We start from the raw sequence: 24,195 nt of genomic DNA on the forward strand, positions 1-24,195 counted from the left end.
CTCCCTTCCTTCCTTCCTTCCTTCCTTCCTTCCTTCCTTCCTTCCTCTCTTCCTTTCTCTCTTCCTTTCCTTCCTTCCTTCTTTCCTCCCTCCTTTTTTCCCTTTCCCTTTCTCTCTTTCTCCCTCCTCTCCTCTCCACCCTCACCCCTTTCAGGCTTTTGTTACACTTATTTAGCTGGGCTATACTTTCTAGGCAGACCTTTTATCTTCTGTATGACCTTGGCCTATAAATGGCAACATATATGGATATATGGATGTGATGCCATTCATGGTTTGCTGAATCTCACTTTTCATGTTTCTAGAACTCTGTAGAGATGTTTTAAGGCAGGTGACAATTCAACAACTTCCCCTTTCCAGCAACAGAAACATCAGGGCATCCTCCTAGTCTGAGGGCAGAGAACGCCCCTAGCCTAGCCTGCTTATGTATTACCTAGAATAGAACTAATGGTATGTGACTAGAGGTATTTATGATAAGAAATTGAGACTTTAAGTCAGGGTGATCACAGGCCATGAGGTATCAGTGGTGTTTCCAAACCCAGGATCGAAATGAGAAAGGGTTTTGTTGGGAACTCAATGTTGGGAAATATAATCTCAGTAATATTTTATTGTGTTATTTATTTTGTTAAATGTTTCCCAATTACATTTAATTTGGTTTGGACTGTATTCAGGAGTATTGAGGCCTCATTGCAGCCAATGGGCTGTGTGTTTGACACCTCTGCTATAGACCGCAATGTGAAACATTACTTTGGAACCTTGTTGCAGATGGCCTCGAATAGTGCTAAGGAGTTTAGGCATTATTTAGAAGGCAGTGGGGAGCTATTCATGACTTTTGAACCAACAAGTGACATTGTTGAAGCTGTGCATCAGAAAGGTCAATCTGGCATCTTGTAGGATAGATAAAAGTGGGAAAAGACAAGACAAAGGGTGTCAGTAGGAGGATATGACAGCAATTCAGGAAATGATGAGAGCCTGGCCCTTTGACTCAAGTATCACAAACACATTTCTTATTTTGGTCCAATTTTTATGATTCAATCAGACAGTAGGTCTTTGCTATCCCTATTTTGCACACGACAGATATACCCAAGAAATCCTTGGCTACCAAATGAGGTGTGTCATATTCATGCCTTTGCAGCAAACTGTGGTAAATGTCAATGTTAGCTGGCTTGCTTGGGGGAGAAATGAGACATAATCATAAGTAGGGATCAGGAGGTATTTCGTTAGAATTTACCGAGTGCTCTGATTCATACTCACCCCCAAGTTATAACTGTACATATTTTTCTAATTTGGAATCCATTTTTTTCACTTTTGGCTATAGGACCTCTAAAAATATTAAAATGTGTTTTCCTGCAGGGCAGTGTTGTTATAATGTCATCAAAACTTATTCACAGTTTTTTCCCCCTTCTTAATTCAGTGTCTGATAATACTCTCTATTCTGAGTCTAGAATAGGAATAGAGAGATGAGCTTGATCTTTCTTCTCCTTAGTTCTAGTTACCTGATCTTGGAAATAACTCGGAAATTTGGAACATTATAGAATCACTGCTTTCTATCCCCTCCCCCCAAAATAATGGTGTTGAATGAATATTGCCATCTTTCATGGAGAGTGAAAGTCCGTTCACATAAACCTATGTAGATATGGATTATCTTTTATCAACTCCCCTTAAATTTATTTAGTGTACATGTCTATAGATGGTGATGTTCCACTGTTTGAAAAAGCTTATTCTTTCAAAGAAGCTTCAGTGCTAACGCTAAGCCAGAAAGAATCACTAAGTGAAAGTAGTTATCATAAAATACCCATAGTATAATGGTTTCATAGAAACCTGGGAAGACTTGTGTCCGTTGATGCAAAGTGATGTGAGTAGAACCAAGAGAACATTTTATACAGTAACAATGATTTGTTAAAGACAAACACTTTCGTTGTTGTTTTTTGGAGGGCAATTGAAGTGACTTGCCCAAAGTCACATGGCTAGTAAGTGTGTCAAGTGTCTGAGACTGGATTTGAACTCAGGTCCTCCTGACTCCAGGGCAGTTTATTCACTGACTTTATTCACTGTACCACCTTGGTGCCCCAAGACAAACACTTTTGAAAGACCTAGGAATGCTGATAAAAAAATATGACCAACCACAATTCCAGAGGACTCATGACAAAATTTTCTGCCTATCTCTTGATAGACAGCTGATGGACTCAAGAGTATAGACTGAGACTATTTTTTGCATGTAGCAAATGCCTAAATTTATTTTGCTTCACTATGTGTTTTGTAACAGGGTTACAGGAGTTTTGTTTTCTTGCTTTCTCAATTGTGGGAGGGGCATGGTGTTAGAATTGAGAGGGATAGAATGTGGATCTGAAACCAAAATAAAAATGAATCTTAAAAATCCTATACAATTTACTCTTGAAGCCTTTACTTAAAACTCTATTGACTTTTATTTGACATACAATTCTAATAGTCTGATTATTTGGGATTTATCAAACACTAATGCATTATATGCTAAATTTTGGAAATTTCTATTCTGTCCCATTTATCTATTTTTTTTAACCCAGCCCCAGATAGTCTTAATAATTACTGCTTTGTAGTACTTGAAGGTCTAGCCATACTTTTCTCATACTTTCCACTGATGTTTAATTCTTAAAATTGTATACCTTTTATTTTTACTGAAATCTTTCTCTAATATCCCTCCCTTGCTAAACAGAGGATCCTTCCATCCACCCATCCAGCTTTAATGGGTCTGTGATCCCATCTGCATGGACCTCCCTTTGCATCCCAATCTATAGCTAGACCATGTTTTTTTTCATCCTGTGTGATTCTTGTCCATGAGCTTCCACAAATTTGCCATAGATAATCCACCCAACATGCTAGGTCGAGTTGTATGGTCAAGGTTACCTGCAAGGTCTAAAAGGGAAAGATCTGTTGGGGGAGAGGAAGTTAAGTGGTCATGGGCCCTTTATTAGAGAATTCTGGTGGCATTTTAGCTTAGTCTAGAAGAATGAGTTGAGCTTCATTAAGTGGAGGGCATTTGAAACATAGGCCATGGCACGAGCAAAGGTTTGAAGGAGAAACCAATGAAAACAAAACCTAAGACAGAAAATAGATAGGGAAGAGCCACAGTTCTCTGGAATATTTTTTTTTGCCCTGGATTTTAATCTAAATGGAAAATGCTAGCCTGATAAACATATCTTCATTCAGGTTGCTTGTACTTTACTTTTGATAAAAGCACTAGGGCTCAAAGGTCATTATGGGGCACTGTCGACTAAACTCTGCTTGGTGAAGTTGCAATGATCTAGACTATATTGGAGAATTTTCCAAACTAATTTGGCCACAAAACTCTTTGGGGGCTTGAATTATATTGATGGACCCCATAATCATTGGTATCGGGGGTGGGAGTAGGTCTGATGGTATGGATAAAGGAAGCTCAGGAACATTTCAGAGCAAAAGAGAGGAAATTAAGCTTATTTTCATACTGAACAATTGCCACACTTAATATTTTTTGATGTACACATAGCGTCACATTGAATATTGCCAGTGCCACAATTTCCTCCATGAGCCCTCTTCATGGTGTACAGAATGGCAGAGGTCTGCAGGTCACCGTTTGGGAAATGCAGCCCTATTATACTGATAAATTGCCTCCGTGCCTTCCAAGTGGTATGTCGGGCTTTTTATGGGCTTTCTCATTTCTTCTCATCATGTTCTAATCTGGCCCCTACACAGCTTTTGAATACTAATTCTAAAACATCCCTTTGGGTTGTTGATTTAAGTAACCACAGAGAGGACCTATTTGGAAGCAGGGTACTTTGTTTAATGTCCTACTTTTAAATAGAAAAGACTTTATTCCTCATCTTGAATGATACAGGCTACATTAGGGCACTCGGTTCCAGCTTGAGTGACTTTCTTCTAGAGATGTGTGACAGTGGAGTAGGGGAGTCAGAATTGGGGACCTTCGAAAAAAGGAGGAAACATGACCTATTTTCTTTTCCATCATCTTTACCCGTGGTGCATGTTTCTAGAAGTCTTTGTATTTCCATTTAACAACAGGATTTCTCTTATGACTCCATCTATATGCAGTTGTTTAGAAAAGTATGATGACGAGATTAAAAAAAAAAGTTATATTGGTTCTTTTTAATTTTCGTTTTTGTTTTTAGATCATAGTCACTTCCCAGTAACCACCCCATTCCCCAGAATCCTCCCTTATGCCCCCAAACCAACCAATGGAACAAAATTAACCAACCCACAACCACATCTGATAGTATATGAAATAATTCTGTATCTGTAGTCTACTGCCTCCCTATTAATAGGAACAAGGTTTACTTCATCACCAGAGGTAGTTTGGCTTGATGAGGAGGAACGATGGTTCTGAGGAACTGAGCTTAAATCCTGTTTCTGCCCAAGAGACCTTAGACAAGCCATCTATCTTGCCTGGAGTCTCCTCATCTCTATGATGAGGTGGTTGGAGTAGATGACCTTGGAAGTCCCTTCAAGCTCTGGGGATATGAATTACTATAGCCTTCTATAATCAAGGTGGGTCATTGGATTGAATCAGCTTCTTGACATCATTTAGTGTTTTTTCTTTATTGGACCATAGTAGAATGTTGAGGATTGTAGGGAACTTCTGAGGACCTCATCTAGCCTGTGGTTTCTACTGGACTATGTGAAATGGAACTTAGGTTTTTAATTTTATTAAGCTAGAACTCTTGCTTAGTACAAAGTGAAACAATTATGTTTGCCTTTCTCCCAAGTTACTAGCATTTAGTAATTGTCTGCAAAACTAAATTGGAATAGATAATTTCCTTTCATTTTTCAAAACTGGCTTTATCTGTTGACTGTGATCATGGTAACCTTCATAATATAATAGGTTTAAAGCCTCTCTCTACGGAACTACTGGGAAGCTTAGAATCATTCAATATTGGAGCTAGGAAGAAAATCTCTTAACCACAGTGGCTCACTCTCCACAGGTCAGAAAACTGAAACACAGAAGGGGTAAATGACTTGGCAAACATCAAATTGTAGCAAAAGCTAGATAGAAATCTAGTGTTCTTGACTTCTGGTCCCATGGTATTCACAGTGATTCTGTGTTCTCATCAAGAAAAGAAAGAAATAAGCATTTATTAAACACTTACTATATATCAGGCACTATGTACTTTACAAATATCTCATTTTATCTTTGCAACAACCCTGGTAGGAAAACACTATTATTATTCCTATTTTATAGTTGACCAGACTTAAACAAACAGAGGTCAAGTGGTTTGTCTAGCTAATAAGTGTTTGAGACTGGATTTGAACTTGGGTCTTTCTATCCACTGAGCCACCTAACTGCTGTCAATATGATCATTTCCTTCAGTCACCCAAATTACAATCCATTCAGGCCTATCCATCCCCTGAAACTTTTTCCCATGTCCTCACATTTCCCAGAGGGCCGCGTCTTTTGGGCAGGAGGGTCTTCTTTGCTTTGTCTTGGCATCGTGAGGGTGCTAATTGGGCATACAAGCTGCCCAATTTTTATTCCTTGCCTTTCTCCCTGCACCCACTCCATCTCCTTTTTTTTGATCATATATTTCTTTGAGGACAAAGAACTCTACTCTGCTTCTCCTTCATAATTCATTGTCTGTCATGTTTTATGAAATGGATGTTAGCATTGACTGTGAGCTTGGAAGAACAGTACTAGAAGAACCTTATTTTGTCCTTATGTACCCCCAGATTTTCCGTGACTCCAAAACTCTGACTCTAGACACTGTCACCTATTCATGAAGAGTTTCCATACCTGGTCTGTGGTCTGTGATCAGTCCCTGTATGGCCCTAAGTAATATCTAATTCTGTATAGCATCTGACTTTCCTTGTGTCCTTCCAGCAGCAATGAAGACCTGGACACAAAACTTTAGGTCAGAAAACTTACATTAAATAGACAGGAGTTTCAGTTACTATGGCAGGATAGTGAGAATGGATAGAAAGCTGACCTTGGAGTCGAGAAGACCTGTGTTCAAATCTCATGCAGTCATTGCCTGAGTGATTCTGGGCAAATCACCTAACCTCTCAGTGGCCCAGGCTACTTACTCTTTATGACTATAAGATATAGACCAGTTGCTGATCTGCATTGGGAAAAGAATTTTCCCCACTGGAACTTCCCTACTGCAAGGAAACTGTAAGTCTTAGAAACAAAAACCTTCCACAAAGATAAGCCTCCTATAATAACTATATGCCTTCTTATATCCTTTAACCCCCACCTAAACTCTTAATCCTCTCTCAGAATCTAGAACCAATCTGACTCTTAGGGAGGCAGATAGAAGGACTGCAGGGATGGGGAACCTGCAGCCTGGAGGCCACATGTGGTCCTTTAGGTCCTCAAGTGCGGCCCTTTGACTGAATCCAGATTTCCAAGTGAAGGCCACATGTAGCCCTGAGGCCATAGGTTCCCTGCCCCTACTCTAGAAGTCAGCATCAAGGCACCTTGTTCTCTTGGTCTCTTCTTCATCTCACTTCTAAGGAACAGCTGGATTCTTCTTTTATTTGTTGTAACCAAATCTTTCACCACTCATGTCCATCTAATAAGCGGCTCCCTATTTTGTATTCTTATTCTCAAGTCAGCATCCTAATGTCCCTCCCTACACTTCAGTTTTTCCAGAACTGGGATCCTACTGTGTTTTAGCAAGCATTACTTGAGATAGAAATCTTAACTCCCAAACCATAACCCTCCTTCTCTTGTCCCATACTTCCCTGACTCTGCTCACCTTGAACATCCCTTGCTACCACTGTCCACACAATCCTAACCTCCTACTTGCTGGGCCTACTTCTGGCCCTGGGATCACCTCTAACATGAAGTATTTAAATTGTCTCCTATCTCAAGCCCCTCTCCTCCCCAATCCTTCCTCCACAAATTCGCAAAATGATTTTTCTAAAATGCAGGTCAGACCGTATCACTTCCCCCATGGCTCTGTATTGCATCTGGGACAAAATATAAACTCTCTTTAGTTTTATTTTGAAGCCCTTCACAATTGAATACCCATTAACCTTTCCAAACTCGAGCCCAGCCAAACTGATGAGCTCACACATGATACTTCATCTCCCATCTCTGTTTCTTTGTCCTGGCTGTCCCTGGCATCTGCTGTGATATCAACTCTACCTTTTAGAATTGCTCGTTTCCTTCAAAATCAGAAGACCTGAACAAGTCTTACTTCTGACACACACTGACTTTGTGATCTTGAGCAAGTCACTTCACTCTCAGTGCTGCAGGCAGCTCCATATAAGCTGAAGATGCTGGCCAGCACTGACCAAAATTTCTCAGAGGAAGCTCCCTAAGCTAATGAAATTCCCAGTCCAGCTCTTATGCTTCTCTATTTTTGTACATTTTGTCTTGTAGAATATAAGTTCTTTGAGGGCAGATCACTGTCTCATTTTTGTCTTCCTAACACCAGCACTAGAATGGTACCTAAGTCCATAGTTAGCCTACTGAGTGACTGATTGGGAAAACATATCCCTACCACTCATATGTTGGACTTCCCTTCCCTATCAACCATTGAACTGTCTGGGCCTTTAAAACAATTGCCTCTTCCCGGTAGGATCTGCTTGGATTACCCACCCTGGTGATATGTTTAATCTTTGCGCCTTGTTCATGCCTTGTCTGCCCTATCTTGCAGCTCACGGGGTCCTGGCAGTGATCCTCCAGTTCCCACCATGTTGACAGCCTTACTCTTTTTCCATATTGGAATGCCCTGTTATTTTTCTCCAGCTGTTAAAGCCCTCAGCATAGCAGCTAATGTTTGATCCCAAGCTTGCAATATTTCCTTATGAGAGATTCTTAAAGAGGGAGGTGGAGGAGATAGATTCTGGGGTTTGGCTATTTACACAGTTTATGATTTCCAACTCAGGCCCAAGTTAAATGACTAGAATTAGGCCCTGGCCGCACTGTACACCTCTGCTTTAAATCTTCACCCAGAAGCCCTTGGCATAGAGATTTTCAATTTTCAAAGCACAAACCACAAATTCAAAACAAGTGTATGAAACTAGCAGTTAGTGTTGAAGGATCTGACTGTACAAACAGCCGAGTTAAGTAATGGCAAATGCATCATTTATGAAATCTTTCATCTCCCAATCATTCCTTTTCTAATAGAATCTCAGCTTGCTTTTTGTCTTACTGAGTATGCTTGTAAATAACAATTGTGTTCATTCAGTGTACATCCTTTAATTACTTTCTGCATAAATAACAAGCCACCCACTTACAGAGGTGTTGAGCTTACACAACATTTTTTAAACAAACCACTCTGAAAAGCTTTTTAGCTATACACGAGTTCCTGAGCAATGGGCTAGTACTTTAACATGAATATTGTCACATTTAGCGCGTGATTTATTCTGCATTACTGGGTGGTAGTAATTTAGGATAGGTAGGATTTTAAAAACAATCATGGGAAAATTTCTTTTCAAATAAGGAGAAAGCTTCTTGAGATGGAGTCCACAACTGGATTTTTATGGAGAGTTATAATTTTCTATTTTAGGGCATCAGACAGCCCTTGCGGCTTGGGAAGTTGGCATTATCACTAGGGCCCTTTTGCTTTTCCTTGGTTTAAGAAACAAAGTAAACCAGACTGATCTTATTTAAAGGGTGTCCTCTTTGATGTGCTTTGGTCAGAGTCAATCTGATACAAGGACTATAGTACGCACAAAACCTTTTTTAAAAAAATATTGTTAAAAATATTTTACATGTCACACAACTAGATTTGGTTTTTAAAAAAAGAATGGAAATCTATATTTTCTCTCTCCTACCCCCACCACCCTATACCAATGAAAAAGAAGAGAAAAACAAATTCTTTGTTAAAAAAATATAAAAAAATATATATATGCACAGTAAACCTGTTTCTCTATTGCCTAAGTCAACCCCCCCATATAGATACATACACACATATACATATTCACACACAATATATACAGATTATGCACACACAGATACACATACATGTTTTATATGTGTGCATGCATACACACATACATACACGTGCACATGTATGTATATGTATGTACTTCTGCCCCCTAAGTCAATCACCTCTCTCTGGAAGGTGATGGGTAGGAAGAAGATGTATCATCATTGGCCTTCTGGAATCCTGGTTGGTCAATTGTGTTGATCAGAGATAGGTTTTTTAATTATATGTACCAAATCGCATAATGAATGCTACGGAAGGAAAATTTTGTTTCAAGATGTGCCAAGTGAAATCGAAAGGCGGAAAGACCAATTGTAGGATTTAAGGTGTCAGACGTAAATCTAGGTCATCACCATGTGAATTCTGAAGTTTGATCAAATTCAGTGAACTCATCCTTATTTCCACATGGAAAGAGTGTCCTCACAATTTTCATAGTATGGAGGTAAAATGTTAACTTGGGCATTCAATAACACATTGTGATAACTTCCAGCAAGTATTTATTAACTGTCTAGCTATAGGACCATGAGGAAGAGAATAATATTAGTTGACACATGTAGTGTTTTAAGATGTGTAAAGTGTTTTTTATACCTCTTGTCATGTGAACCTCCTAGCAATCGTATAAGGAAAATATCCCAGATCTTATCATTCCCATTTTATAGATGTGGAAACAGAGGTTCAAAGAATTTAAGGGACTTGTTCATGGTATTACAAACTAGTGAGTAGAGTGGAAGAGATTCAAACCTAGTTTTTCCTGACTTAGCTGTGTGACCTTAGGCAAGTCACTTACCCTCTGTCCACCTCAATTTCCTAATCTGTAAAGTAGGGATAATAACCCCTACTCCCTAGGTTTGTTGTGGGGACCAAATGAGATAATAATTGTGAAGTGCTTAGCACAGTGTCCGGTACATAGCAAATGGTATATAAATGTTAGTCATTATATTATTATTATTTTATTGTTTTTCTGAGTTGTCCTTCTCAAATACTAACCATCTCCAGATTGTTTTGAGCAATTTAATCACTCACTGTTCTGTGTGCATTATTATTATACCATCAATCAAGGCTTGTTGATTGATTGATTGATACCATGAATACGTCAAATAGTAACAAACCTGAAAATGCTTTTGTTTCTGTGAAGTGCTGTTTAAATGGAAACTATTGAACTCTCATGATTGCTAGTAATAATACCACTTCATAGACCCTGAAGCCTAGATAACTTTGCTGAATATGGTTCTTGAACCACTTCTATATTCACTAGGTTTATTGACTTTTCCTAAGCCTTCTCTTGACCCTTCTACTCTACCTAGTTACCATTTATGTCTCTCCTACCTTTCACAGCTAAACTTCTAGAAGAAGTTGTCTACACCAAATGCTTTCATTTCTTCCATAGTCACTTTCTTCTCAACCCCTTATAATTTAATATCCGCTCCAGTCTGCTCAGTAGAGAGGTAATTTGCAAACACACTCTATTGAAAATGTGCTCCCAAAGGTTGCTAGTGATCTCCTCATCTCCAATCCAACGTCCTTTAATTTTTTTAAATTCAGACTTCTTTGAGGATTTTTGATGGAGTTTTGATGCTGCTGACCAACCCTGCTTATTAGATATTCTCTTCTCTTCACTGGTTCTTTGATTAACTTTCCAACTGTTCCTTTTCTATCTTCTTGATCGCTTTTCATCTTTCCCCCAACTCTTTTATGTGGATGTCATCTAAGTGTCTCTCTTTGTCCTTCTTTTCTCCACTCTTGAATTTCATTTCCTTGTCAGTTTTTGCCACCTACAGATTTAGTCACCAAGCATAAATAGGATTCCAGATCTGCATCTATAGACACAATTCCCCTTCTGAACTCTAGGTTCACATCTCTAATTATCTCCTAGATATCTCCATCCAGCTATCCTAGCCTGAGACCCTCAAGCCTATCAAACCTCAAACCTTATGTATACCTATCTTCTCCTAAATGCATTTCTTCTCTTCACCTTATTGTTTCTGTCATGGTGCCACCATTCCCCTAGTCTCCAAAGTTCATAACCTGATTGTTAGTTATTTTTTTAACTCTTTTCTCTCACTCTCACATTGAGTTTGTTGCCAAGATCTAACATTTACCTCTCTGCAGCTATGTTCCTCCATTCCTGATGGGAGGAGTGAACCCCATTGCAGGCACCTGTTACCATCTTGCCGGCTGATTACAATCACCTCTCCCCAGGTCTTTCTACCTTATAAGTTCCATGGGAGTTCATATCTCAAGAGTAACTACAGAATGCTGAGGCAATAAGGGAGGGTCTTATGTAGAGGACATGGGACATGATCTGGTTCTAGAAAGAAGTAGAGAACTTAGATGAATGGAGATAAGAGTGGAGGGCATTCAAGGTCTGAGCAAAGAAACAGGCAAAAGTGGTTACAGCATGTTTCGGGAACAGTGAATAGTCAAGCTTGGCTCCTGGTATCCATTACATTGATTGGGATAATTTGTTCTAACATTGGCTGTAATTTCTCGGGTTGCTTATTTTGTCTTTTTAAAAGTCTCCCAGCACCTAAGTCCTCTTTTCCTGAGTTCATAGAAATAACCACAAGCTCTTCAGTCTGTTCGGTCAGGACTCCAGGGTGTCAGTAATCAGGGCCAGCTGCATTAGGCAGTTTTGAATGGATGTAGAGATTTTGTTCTAATCAATTCTGGCTTTTTAGCACCTTATAAATCTTCCTCCAAATATACCCTGTGACTGGGAGAGGAATAACTCAAAAGGATCCGAGTTGTGTGTGGGGGTTGAATTTCATAGATTAATAGAATTGTCCGATTTTACACTTGGAAGACTTGTTAAAACTCATCTAATCCCACATCCCACCTGAGAAGGGAGTATATTTACTGTGTCCTTGACAGATAGCCATCTACCTCCTACCTAAATTCTCCCAGACAAGGGGAGGGAACTCTCTACCAGGGCATCCTATTCCACTGTGGTGCATCTGAACTCAATAGAAAATTATTTCCCTTTCCTTTGCCTTTAGTAACTTACACCCCTTTGTGCTAAGAATGAGTCTTTTCCTTTGTCTGGATGATAATCAGACATTTCTTGGAATTTCAAACCAGATCTTAAATCTTAAGAGTCATTTAGTCTAGGGGTTCTTAACTTGTAGCCCATGAACCCTTCTTGTGGAGTGATTTCAGGGGTCCATGAACTTTAAAAAAATACATATTTTGATAACTACATTTCAGTGTATTTTACTCCTTGAAATATTATATGTTTTATGCATTTAAAAATATTATTCTGCAAACAGGTTTAGACAACCAAAGGGTTAGGGTTCATTACATAAAAAAAAAGAACCTTGATCTAGTCCAACTCTCCCATTTTACAGTTAAGGAAACTGAGGCTGAGAGAGATTAAGTGCAGAGGGGCAAAGTAGATGGTGTTCTGGATTTGAGGTCAGGAAGATCTGGGTTCAAGTCCCGCCCCCTGCCCTGACTGGTTATATGAACCTGGCAAGTCACTTAATCTGTGGCCCCTTAGCTTCTTTATCTGCCAAATGAAGGGGATCAGTTTCAATAAATTCTAAGATCCTTTTCTATCCTAAATCTACAATATTTTGATTCTATATACACAACTAACTAAATATAAAGTAATATACAAATAATAAAATAGTTTAAAGGGGAGAGAAAGCATTAACAAATGGAGTAGTGATGGTGATGACCATCGGGAAAGGCCTATAGGAGGTGATACCTGAGTGGTGTTTGGAAGGGAGCTATGGATTCCAAGAGGTGAAGATAAAGAGAGACTGCAGTACTGACATGAGAAGAACATCTGTGACCTGGGTTCAAATCCCTCCTCAGATACCTACTAGCTATGTGACCATGGGCATGTCACTTAGTTCTCCATATCTCAGCTTCCCCATCTGTAAAATGGGGATTCTTGTAGTGACATTTCTTAAGTGCCTGGTAGTGCCTAATGTTCTAGACATTGGGTTAGGTCAACACTTTTAATGATGGCATCTAGTCTCATAGTTTTGCTGTAAAGACCAAATGAAATAACATCTATTTACATACTTCGAAGAACTATAGAAATGCTAACATCTGTCCCTGTGATTAGAGGACTGGAGGGTAGAGTAAAAAAAATCCTCCCATAACCTCTTTTCATAGACTGTGCAAAAAACCAAAAACCAACAACAGCAACAAAAACCTGACTCTTTCTTTGCCACCAACTGCCCTGCTTGGTTCTAACATCAAAATTGTTATCCTGCTCCAGGCACTTTCTAGTCCCCCACCCCCACCTCCATTAAGCTGCCTTTCTTGTGTTATCTTTCCTCATTTAGATTGTAGGCTCTCTGAAGGCAGAGCCTAACAATAAAATAAAGGTGCTTAATAACCGATGATTGTATTTATTGTATTATCTATAATCTACTCAAGATTGCTTACACCCCACCCCCATTTTCCCATTAATCCACATTTGTTGAATACAGTTGTCCTATTTTCTAGAAATCTTTCTAAATGTAATATCACACAGCCTACATTTCACACTTTTGTCTATGAACTGTTATGGCAAACTTTTCAAAGACGCCATGTCTCTGGCATCCTCCTTGATCTACCAGGACCAAATATGTCCCAGTTTAAGAAGGGCATGACTTAGTAGAAAGTATTGTGGGTGTAAAATCAAGATAGGCCTTGATTCTAATTCCATGTCCAATACTTGGTGGTTTTTCACCATGAGCAAATTACTTTATGTCTCCAAACTATCATCTACAAAATACATAAATCATTAAAATTTGAGGTGGCACTAGACAAAGATTTAGAGATGAATCCAGATTTTTCATTATACAGAAGGCTTATCCTTTTCTGATTCGTCTGTGGGATACCTGGGGAGTAGAGTGGAGTCAAAATGCCCATTGATAAAATTTTTGTGGGGAGATAATGGTATAATGATGGGGAAAGATTTTTAAAGAATACCATTGAAATATGATCATGATTTTCTCTCTCTCTCTTTCCTTACTTCTTTCTTTTTCCTTCCTTCCCTTCCTTCCTTCCTTCCTTCCTTCCTTCCTTCCTTCCTTCCTTCCTTCCTTCCTTCCTTCCTTCCTTCCTTCCTTTCTTTCTTTCTTTCTTTCTTTCTTTCTTTCTTTCTTTCTTTCTTTCTTTCTTTCTTTCTTTCTTCCTTTCTTCCTTTCTTCCTTTCCTTCTTTCTCTCTCCTTCCTTACTTTTTTCTTCCTTCTTTACTTCCTTTTTTCCTTCTTTCCTTCCTCCTTCCTTCTTTCCCTTGCTTCCCTTCCCTCCTCCATCCCTTCCTCTCTTCATCCCTTCTTTCCCTTCCTCCCTTTTGTGTTAAAGGATAGGGGACTCAGAGCTATACATCTCATAGCTATATACTGGAACATAGTGAAAACACCAAAAGGGTGAACTATCAAGTAAATAGGACCATTCGTTTAGAGATGTGTCTCAAAGATAATGTAGCATAGGAGCACATGACTGTCTTCACTGTGAAGTGTAAACATCATCCATAGTCAGTATTCCCAAAGAGCTTTGCTCATTTGTTTAATAGGCAGTTTGTTGTTCTGTATAGTCAGCATGGCCTTTTCTTTCTCATTGGAAGAAGGGCTTGTGTTATCTTGGGGGCCTTCCAGTTCAAAGTCCTATGATGCTGTACTTGAAGTGATAAGCTCAACACTGTCAGTCTGGTCTCACCCCAAGGCCCACCTTTGGCTTGGGTAGGATGTTGGTGGGACAGTTAGGTAGGACAAACACCTTCTTCCTTTTCAGACTGGACAAATTATTCCTTTAACCTGACTTAAGAATTGTTTGCCAAGAGCACAGATATTACACGGGGAATGAACTGGCCAGGATCCAGTTTTTTGTTCAAACAGTATTGATTGATATCTTCTGGAAGAACAAACCATAAAAAGCTTCATTAACAAGAACTTTCATCGATCACTAGAACTCTAGTCAACTCTTTGTTTTTTTAGGGTAAAGAGGAAAAGGAAAAAAAAACTCACTATGGATTTCTCTAAACAGAGAATTGTGAGATTATGCTAAATTTAGGCTTCACCATTTAGCACTTACTAGGATCCCTGCTGAAACTAATAGACTCTATGAAGTTAGCAAAGGAAAAAGTTATCATTTGTGTAAATTATTTTCCAAAGGGCTCTAGCCATTAAAACTGATTTTCCGGTAAAATTTTATTTTGAGAATGGGTCAGGTCATTCCAAGGTCATTCTGTGTTTTGTTGATTTATTTTAAATATCTCATAGGGTAATAGATTTAGAACTGAAAAGGTCTGCAGAGGCCAACCAACTCCCTCATTTTACAGATGAGGAAACAGAGGCAAACAGGGTTAAGTAACTTTCCCATTATCACATAGCTAGTAAATGTTTGAAGCAGGATATGAACCCAGGTTTTTCTGACTACTATCTACACTGCTCCTGAATCACTTTTTACTGGAAACTGGGATTTTGATGAGAACAAAGCCTTTCCAAATAAATAATTATAATTTCTAAAATGAACTTAAAATGGGTATCAACATGGAGAGGTACATAAAGGATGTGCTACTGACTGTAACATATAACAAGAAGAAGTTGGAAGAATTGGGGAAAAGGATATCATTAGGGAAATCTATGGTATAAAAAGATGGACTGATCATATGGAAGGGAACAAGCTTTTAAAAGTACCTACTATGTTCCAGGCTTTGTGCTTGGCACTTTACAAATCTCATCTTGTTTGATTTTTACAACAGCCCTGCAAAGTTATTGTGCTGTTATTAGTTCCATTTTCAATTGAGGAAACTGAGGCAGCCAGAGGGTTAAATAACTTTCCCAGAGTTACCCAGCTAGGAAGGGTCTGAAGCTGGATTTGAATTCAGATCTTTCTGACTCTAGGCACTCTATCTCTCCATTGCACCACTTTGGAGAAGATGAGGGAATAACAGGTAGTGAGTGCCATTTGTATCCATGCTATATTAAGAGAAAGCCGAGAAGGCACTGGGCACACCGAGTAACCCCCAATGGCAAATGTATACAAGGCTACAGACAAGAGTTTTCAAGATGAGCAAGCATAAAAGGGATTGAGATCTACATGTTGGAGGGAACATATTCCAAATCAAGGAGAGTACATATTCATTTAGGCAGATTCATATTTAAGAATTAGGATACACAGCAGCTCAATTTGAAAATTCCAGAGAAGACTTGGACTCATTGTTTCCCCTTGTCATTTTCAATTAATAATCATTTCCCTTTATATTATGCATTTAAAAATATTATTCTGAAAACAGGTCTAGACAAAGGGTTAGGGTTCATTACATTAAATTTTTTTTTTAATGTAATTAAAATTCTGTTACCTAAAATTGGGGTTTTACAGTTGTTATTATAGAGTAGACAGGGATGGGGAACCTGCAGCCTCAAGGCCACATGTAGCCCTCTAGGTCCTCAAGTGCAGCCCCTTTACTGAGTAATTCTAACCCTAAATTTGTTCTGTGCAGTTTGGATTCAGTCAAAGGGCCATGCTTGAGGACCTAGAGGGCCATGTATGGCCTCAAGGCTGCAGGTTCCCCACCCCTGGTAGAAGTTCACTGATAGACAGCAGGACTTCATTTTATTGCTTCTCTTGGCCCCAGACTATGTATTCATGGTTCAATTTGATGGTGAGATTAATGGAAGTCAATACGGAAAGCTCAGCTTTTATATCTTCTTAAACCTACCCATGTGTTGGTCTAAGTATTAAACTGCAGTTAAGATAGTTAGAAGTGGACATGGCTAGGCATATCAATGGGACTGGATAAAAACATTTGCAAGTATGTTGCAAAATTTGCAACACCAATCAATGAGCAAGCAAACATAACACGGGGAAAATCTTGGGGGTAAATATGGAGTAATTTTCCTATTAACAAGCTTCTCTCAAGCACCTCCTATATGAAAAGAACTATGCTCAAGTGCTGAGGTTATAAAGATAAAAATGCAGAAGCCCTTGTGCTCAGGGAGCTTATACCCCAAATGTCCAACAAAACCTCTCAATCGCATCCTGATCAAAGAAAAAGAAAAAAAAAATGACAGAATTTTACTGAATGTTTTAAAAAAGCAAAATTTAAAAATAACATTAAAAAAATAAAATTTTGCTTTGTATCTTTCCAAATCTTCCTCGAGTTCCATTACCTCTGACTTTGTTCCTCGAGTTCCATTACCTCTGACTTTGTTCAAGTATATACATACAGATGCCTGTATAAATGTGTAGATGTCATATATATGCAAATATGCACACATATTTATATGTACATATTTACATAGATTGCGTATACATTTACATACATATAATTATGCTCAAAATGGTTATTCTCTTTAGGTTCTGCTGTTTTCATTTTTCATGGCTTCAGGCGAGTTGTTCTATATTTCCTTATATACTACGTATGTGTGTTCACAGCATCATAAAATTCCATTGCATCAACGTATCATACTTTATTTGCCCATTCTTCAGTTGTTGGACATATGGGTTGTTTCCAGTTATTGTTACTTATTGTTTTTCTTTTGCTATCACAAATGAAGCTGCAACTGTAACTATTTTTTGTACAGTTAGGGGACACTCCTTGTGAATGTATGTATGTATGTATGTATGTATGTATGTATGGATGGAGGGATGGAGGGATGGATAGACTGGTTGAAAGTAGGAAGCAAGCAGAAGCAAAAAACAGGGGCCCCTGGGTAATTCAAGTGGTACAATCCATTACTGGGCAATTGAGTTAGTTGTATGTCCTTATGTAACATTTTAATTTTTCCAAGTTTGGTAACTTTAGTAAAAACCCTGTCTCCAGACAATAGTCTGACATTTTGACATCTGGAAAGTAACTGTGTGCACAGGGAATGCACTCTTTTTCCCGCAGGGATTTTGAGGAATTATTTAATTTCTAAGGGGGTAGTTGGGGTGAAGGACCCTTAACATCAACTGCAGTAACCATAGCTTTTAAAGTCTGACTCATCTAGTTCTTCTAATCTCCGGACAACATAAATAATACCCCTTTCCTGGGTGTCACCCTGTTGAAAAAAAACAAACAAACCATTTCTCAACAACAGTAGCTCCTGCTAGTATTTGTAGATGAAATATGTTTGTTTTTTCTTGTGCTAATGAGCAGAAGTAAAACTTCAGCAAAGCAGAATATTTGGGAAGTGGGCTGCTCCGATTAGTTTGACTTTCTGCTTATTTGAATATTAATCAGAAAGTCAAATTTTTATTGAATTCCAACTGTGGACAAAGGTATTGATTGAGATGGTATGGGTGATTCAGAAAAGTGTGACATTGGCCTTGCCCTGTGTAGGGGAGTCAGCGTTGCAGAGTAGAAAATGTGTTAGACTTGGTCTTAGGAAAAGAGTCTCAGCTCCTTCCTCTAAATGAGCTATGAGGGTTCTTTCATTTCTCTGTTAAAATAGCCTGTTAATTGGTCTTTCTGCCTAAATGTCTTGGTTCCTCGAAGCTGTCCAACATGCCAAGGCAGTTTTCCTAATGCTCAGGTATGATTGTGTGACTTCACTGCTCAGAAATCTTCCATAGCTCCCAATTGTCTACTGATTATAAAAGATCCGTAAACCTTGAAGTACTCTGAAAATGTGAGTTGTTATTGTCCTTGCTGAGCAAAAAATGAACTCTTTGACTTGATTGTCACCGACAGTGCTGTTCTAGCTCTAGCCTACCTTCTTACCCATATTTCCTGGTCTTCTACCCCCTTGGAGCTTTCTAAATTACAGACAAGCATTTGCCAACGGCCCCTTCTTTCATTGGTGAATTCTCAGAACCTTCATTTTTGAGGAAGCATCCAGGTCTACCATTGTTTACCCTCCAATCTTTGCCCCTTTTCAGCTCTCTTCTGGGTCTGGTCTTTTCTCCATTAGAATATAAGCTCCTTAAGGCTAGAGATTTTTTTTCTCTCTTCTTTTTGCTTATATTTCTATCCACAGTGCTTTGCACATAGGAAAAAAAAAACACATAATAAAGACTTATTGACTTGACCTGAAGCTCTTTCTGAGTTTTACCCTCTACATTCTGCCTTGGTGTATTAACAATAGTTCATGGCCTGGAACAGTCTCTCTCCCCTCCCCTATTTCTGACTATATAATCTTTACCAGCTCTTGTGCTACCTTTTTTTTTTTTTTTTTGGCTTTTTTTTTTTTGGAGGGCAATTAGGGTTAAGGGACTTGCCCGAAGTCACACGGCTAGTAAGTGTGTCAAGTGTCTGAGGCCAGATTTGAACTCAGGTCCTCCTGACTCCAGGGCCGGTGCTCTCTCTATTCAGTGCACCACCTAGCCACCCCTCTTGTGCTACCTTTTCTTTGGTGCTTTTCCTGATTCCTCCCAGTTAGGCATAACCCTTTTCTCTCCTCTTACCACTCTTTTTGATCTCACTTATGTCCTGATCTCATTCTAATTTATATTTTAATTATTTATGTACATGTTGTGTGCATTTGTGCTGTTGTTAGTATCTTCTTCCCCTCTCCCCAAATTATTTTTTATATATTTGGTATTGACTTAGCCATGGTCATGTTGTTCTCAAATGGAATGTAAGCCCCTTCAAAGTAGGAAATCTTTTGTTTTTGTATATATTGAGTTTGTAGCCTATTAAAACCCTCTAGATCTTTTTAAAAAATTATGTAATTTTTTCATCAGCAAAATTCTGGTTTTCCCTCCCCTCTCAACTTTCCACTCCCCCCCCCCATAAAGAATGAAAGAAATACACATAGTCAAGAAAACACATTTCTGCATTGGCCACATTAAAAACAGTATGTTTCATTTGTTACCCTGAATCCTTCCTTACTTCACCTCTCTATTAGAAGGTAGGTAGCATGTTTCATCATGAGTCTTCTGGAGCTGTGGTTGGTCATTGAGGGGATCAGAGTTCCTAATTCATTCGAAGTTGTTTATCTTTACCATATAGTTGTCTTTGCTCTCTTGGTTCTGTTCACTTCTATTTGCATCAGTTCATCTAAGTCTTTTCCGGTTTTTCTGAAGCCACCCCCTCCATCATTTCTTAGAGCACGATAGTGCCCCATCACATTTATACACCATAATTTGTTCATACTCCCCAGTTGATGGGCACCTCCTCACATTCCCCTTCTTTGACCCCTTGAAAGGAGATGCTACCAATCTTTTTATACATCCTTAGAGTTTATTTTGTTGTTGTTCTGTCATTTTCTAGTAGTGTCTGACTCTGCTTGAGTCCATTTAGGGTTTTCTTGGCAAAGATATGGGAGTGGTTTACCACTTCCTTCTCCAGCTCATTTTATGGATGAGGAAACTGAGGCAAACAGAATTAAGTGACTTGCCCAGGGTCACACAGCTAGTAAGTGTCAAGGCCAGATTTGAACTCAGGAAGATGATACTTCCTGATCCCAAGCTCAGTGCTCTATCCATTATCCCAGAGTTTATTTTACTCAGAACTATTCCCTCCCTTAATTTGCCCTCTCTCTATTTCCCTTTTCCCCCCTCTCCTTTTTCTCCTATTTCCCTGTTGCTATGAAATGTATTTTTGTATCCAACTGTATATGTGTGTAAATCTGTATGTTTGTATATTCATCTCTCCTTTGACCAGTTCAGATGGGAATGGGGTCAAGGTGTCAGCTTCCCCCACCCCCATTCCCACCCCTTCCTCCTTGTTTCTATAGATAGATAATTACTTATGTACCCTAATTAGATGAGATAAAATTTCCTAACCTTCTCCTTTATTTTATTCCTGTTACCCTCTTTCCATACCCCTGGATCTTGTCAGAGAAACTACTGCCTGACCATACCTCTCCTAAACTATTCCCACCTGCAAAGTCTATTTTTGGAATACAAGTGTAAGACAATATTTATTCTGACTTTTTTTCTTTATAAGATTCAACCCAAAGTTCTAACCTGTCCAGATCTATTTGGACCAAGAGTCTGTGATATAGTGTGACTTAAAGTATGACCCTGGAGAGTAGCTGGGAATATTGGGATTTTCCAATCTTACCATTTCTTCTTCTCTGCCTTTAGGAGCTTTCGTTGTGTGCTGGACTCCTGGCTTAGTAGTCCTGCTCCTGGACGGGCTAAACTGTACGCGCTGTGGCGTGCAGCATGTCAAAAGGTGGTTCCTGCTGCTGGCCCTACTCAACTCCGTCATGAACCCCATCATTTACTCCTACAAGGATGACGAGATGTACAGCACCATGAGACGGATGGTCTGCTGTTGTTCTCACAGTGAGAGTCCAGAGAGGCGGTCCTCCAGGATCCCATCCACAGTCTTGAGCAGGAGCACCGACACCTCGAGTCAGTATATGGAAGATGGCATTAACCAAGGGACCATATGTAACAAAGGGCACTCCTGAGCTTCGGACTCACCTTGAGCCTGCCACGTGTAGGGAAACCCATACCCCCCAGGCTCCAGCGATGGCCCCCTCTCTCTTTCTAACACGCGAACGATAGTCACCGCACAGAGGAAATCCCTTAGAGAAATAGATTTTAAAAGTAGTTATTTGTCTTTAATAGACACCAAGCACAATATCATTCGAAGTCGTAATAAATCCGTGTAGTTTTAAAAGCATACAAAGCATGCCACAAGCCATTTAGAAAATGCCCAAAGAGGAGCAAACAGCATAGCAGAATCATGCTTGTTATTGCCTCCTCCTCCTCCTCCAGTGCGTTCTTGTGTCCTGGAAAGTCGTGGTTTTTAACTCCTTTTATGTTTTCCAAGGCTGGAATCAAGAGACTTGAGGCTGGGAGTTCTTTTTCTGGGGTCTATGGGCCTTACATTTCAGTGGGGAATGGGGCATGAACTTGGATGGCAAAACAATTACATCTTTATTTCCATAGAACTCATTTTCCTTTGTAATACTATGTATTTTGCTTTGTGCATTTAGAAAAAAAAATTCTGAGAAGGGATCTAGATGTATTAGCTACTGCCAAAGGCATTCAGGGCCCATGTGCAGATAAACCCTTCTTCAGGCCAAAGGATGATTCTTGACCCCTTTTCTCTCTCCGTTTGCCAGACTTATGTAAATGCATGTATTTAACATTTTAAAGAAATGCTTCCGTGCTGAAACATAATTCTACAAATTAAACTAGTACCAGCAGCTGAACTTTTAATAGGAACCCTATCTGCAGTGAGAATCAATGTAGACCCCAGGTACAAGCTTCTTTTTCTTTGTTTTAATTAAAATTAAATGTAATTGCTGGGTTCCAATGGATTGCTTAACTGCAATAGTAAATCTTTTAAAATAGAAATTGCTTCATTTAGCATGCACATGTGTATTTGTACATGTATATGTATGCATTTAGATTTTTTAATCTTATGTCCGGGATGAATTCCCAGGCCACCCAGTTTAAGGGGCCCTATACATTCTGCAGCATGATTCACCCTTGGTGGTCTAAGAAACAAAGCTTGTAACCAGCAGACCCCCCAGCAGTGTGACATCAGGAAAGGACAATTAAAGTGACCTTAGAAATCAAGATGAATCCATCCCTCTGATTCAAGGCCTTGGGTCTGGTGTGCTCCCTCATCTGAAAGCCCTGTTTCCAGATGGTGATTTTGAGATCACCATCTTGCCTGAATCTCTCAGGATGCTTCTTTACCCCTCCCATTTTGCAGTAGACTGCAGACAAGCAGTGGTTCCTTTACCTGTGGTCTGAATTCCGATCAGAGATAGATTCTGAGCTTTTTCTCCTTTGATGAGCCCAGTATGCCCAGTGCCAAGTCAGTTTATTACAAAGTCTAGAGCATTTAAAACCCAGTAGGCCATAGGCACAATTTTTTTAGATATAAAGCATTCTGATTTTTTTAAAGTGTAATATAAAGTTAGTCGTCTTAGTTATCGTAGTATTTATGTGGTTTGCGTAAGAGGTTTACATTTTTTTTTTGGTGTGAATGAGCAAAAACTTCTTGGAATGAGAAGATTTGAAAAGAGACATTCTTAGATTATCTAATAAAGATGGAGTGTTCTGATCCCAAGGTGTAGACCACCATTTGACCTTATCCTTCTTCTTCCCTAAGAAAACCCCAGCAGATACAGAGAGTTTGTGAAATCTTTTACAAACCTACCCTTCCCTCTCTCCCCTCCCACCCCCTAATAAAATATACCTTCTTTAAAGCCAGATTTCATTCTCTTTTGTTAACATTCATTGTTTTTTTCTGTCTGTTTTTGAAATGAAAATGTATCAGTGTTAATGACAGCACGTTTCTATTGCATAAGAAAAATCCAACCTTACCACAAAGTGCAATCTCAGGATGTTTTATGTTGGCATTTCAGAGCTGCAGCTGGCCAGAGGGTGGAGAATGGAAATTGAATTCCAGTCCCTGAATAGCCACTAAGGGATCTTTAAATGTTTTATTTCAAGGAAACAACCATTTCCCCCGCCCCCTCCAGCAGCAGCCGTGTCATATTTAGGCTGGTGTCTGGAGAGGATTCAAAGCATGGTGGCTTGAACTGGAATGATCTTGTTTGTGTTTCTGAGAGTGTGTGTGTGTGTGTAAGCCTATGCTTGCTTGTGTTACAGTAGTGAGAGATCATTTAATACCTGTGTAATCTTGGGCAGGTCACAACCTCCCTGGGTCTCAGTTTCCTTATCTATGTGACAGGGTAGGAATGGATAACCTCCAAGGTTTGTCTCATCATTAAATCTAGCTCTCTCTGATCCTGGGTCACTCAAGTTTGAGTAATAACAAGTATTAGGATTGTAGGTGCCCAGATTTAGGGTTAAGAGAAATCTCAGAGACTAGATCATCTAATTGCCCATCACTCCAATTTTATAGATGAGGAAACTTATATTTGAGAAGGTTAGGTGACTTGTCCAAAGTCTCACAGGTAGTGAGAGAGGCAGGATTTGAATACAAGTCCTCTGATTCCAAATCCATCCAGCATTTATTCCATTTAAACATCTCACAAACCACTAAGAAAATTAAAAAAACCAACCAATAAGCATTTCTCTATGTATAGGTACAAGAATAAAGGAAGGTTTATTCCTTTCAGCCCTCAGGATTCTTAACCAACCTTGAAGCTTTCAAGATGATATTATTATTCAAACTCTTAGTAGAAAATATCGGTTCCTTCAAAATAGTTCATAATCCAAAAGACCTATTACTCCTCATCCAAGCCTGGGGATTAGTTCTGTTCTGTTCAGAATTTCAAGAACTGTATAGAAGAATTCCTATAAATGTTTACTGATAAGTACAAATTGGTCCATAGTATAGGCTGGCTAATTGAAAGTAAAGATTTAAAACAATTAGTCATTGAGAACTTGTTGAAATTCCGAGTAAAGCAAAGGATTTATCAGACTGGATAGCAATTAAGTTGTGCGTGTGTGTGTTGGGAGGGATTATCCACAATGCATCTTTATTCA

At 39.1% G+C, this 24,195-nt stretch overlaps 1 protein-coding gene across 4 annotated transcripts in view; it reads left to right on the forward strand.

Moving 5' to 3' along the window:
* Positions 1–22,950, forward strand: part of LPAR3 (lysophosphatidic acid receptor 3) — a 137,599-nt gene extending 114,649 nt beyond the window's left edge. For all 4 annotated transcript variants that reach the window (XM_069094593.1, XM_069094591.1, XM_069094592.1 and 1 more), the window contains one exon: positions 20,857–22,950. In XM_069094593.1, coding sequence (XP_068950694.1) covers positions 20,857–21,188 — 332 coding nt within the window. In that variant the 3' untranslated portion in view covers positions 21,189–22,950. The remainder of the gene's footprint in view (positions 1–20,856) is intronic.
* Positions 22,951–24,195: the final 1,245 nt, after the last annotated feature.

The sequence above is a fragment of the Petaurus breviceps genome, unplaced genomic scaffold (genome assembly GCF_028583685.1).
Source record: "Petaurus breviceps papuanus isolate PSGF00001 unplaced genomic scaffold, PetGlider_PUasm1.0 220, whole genome shotgun sequence".
NCBI classification, from domain to species: Eukaryota; Metazoa; Chordata; class Mammalia; order Diprotodontia; family Petauridae; genus Petaurus; species Petaurus breviceps.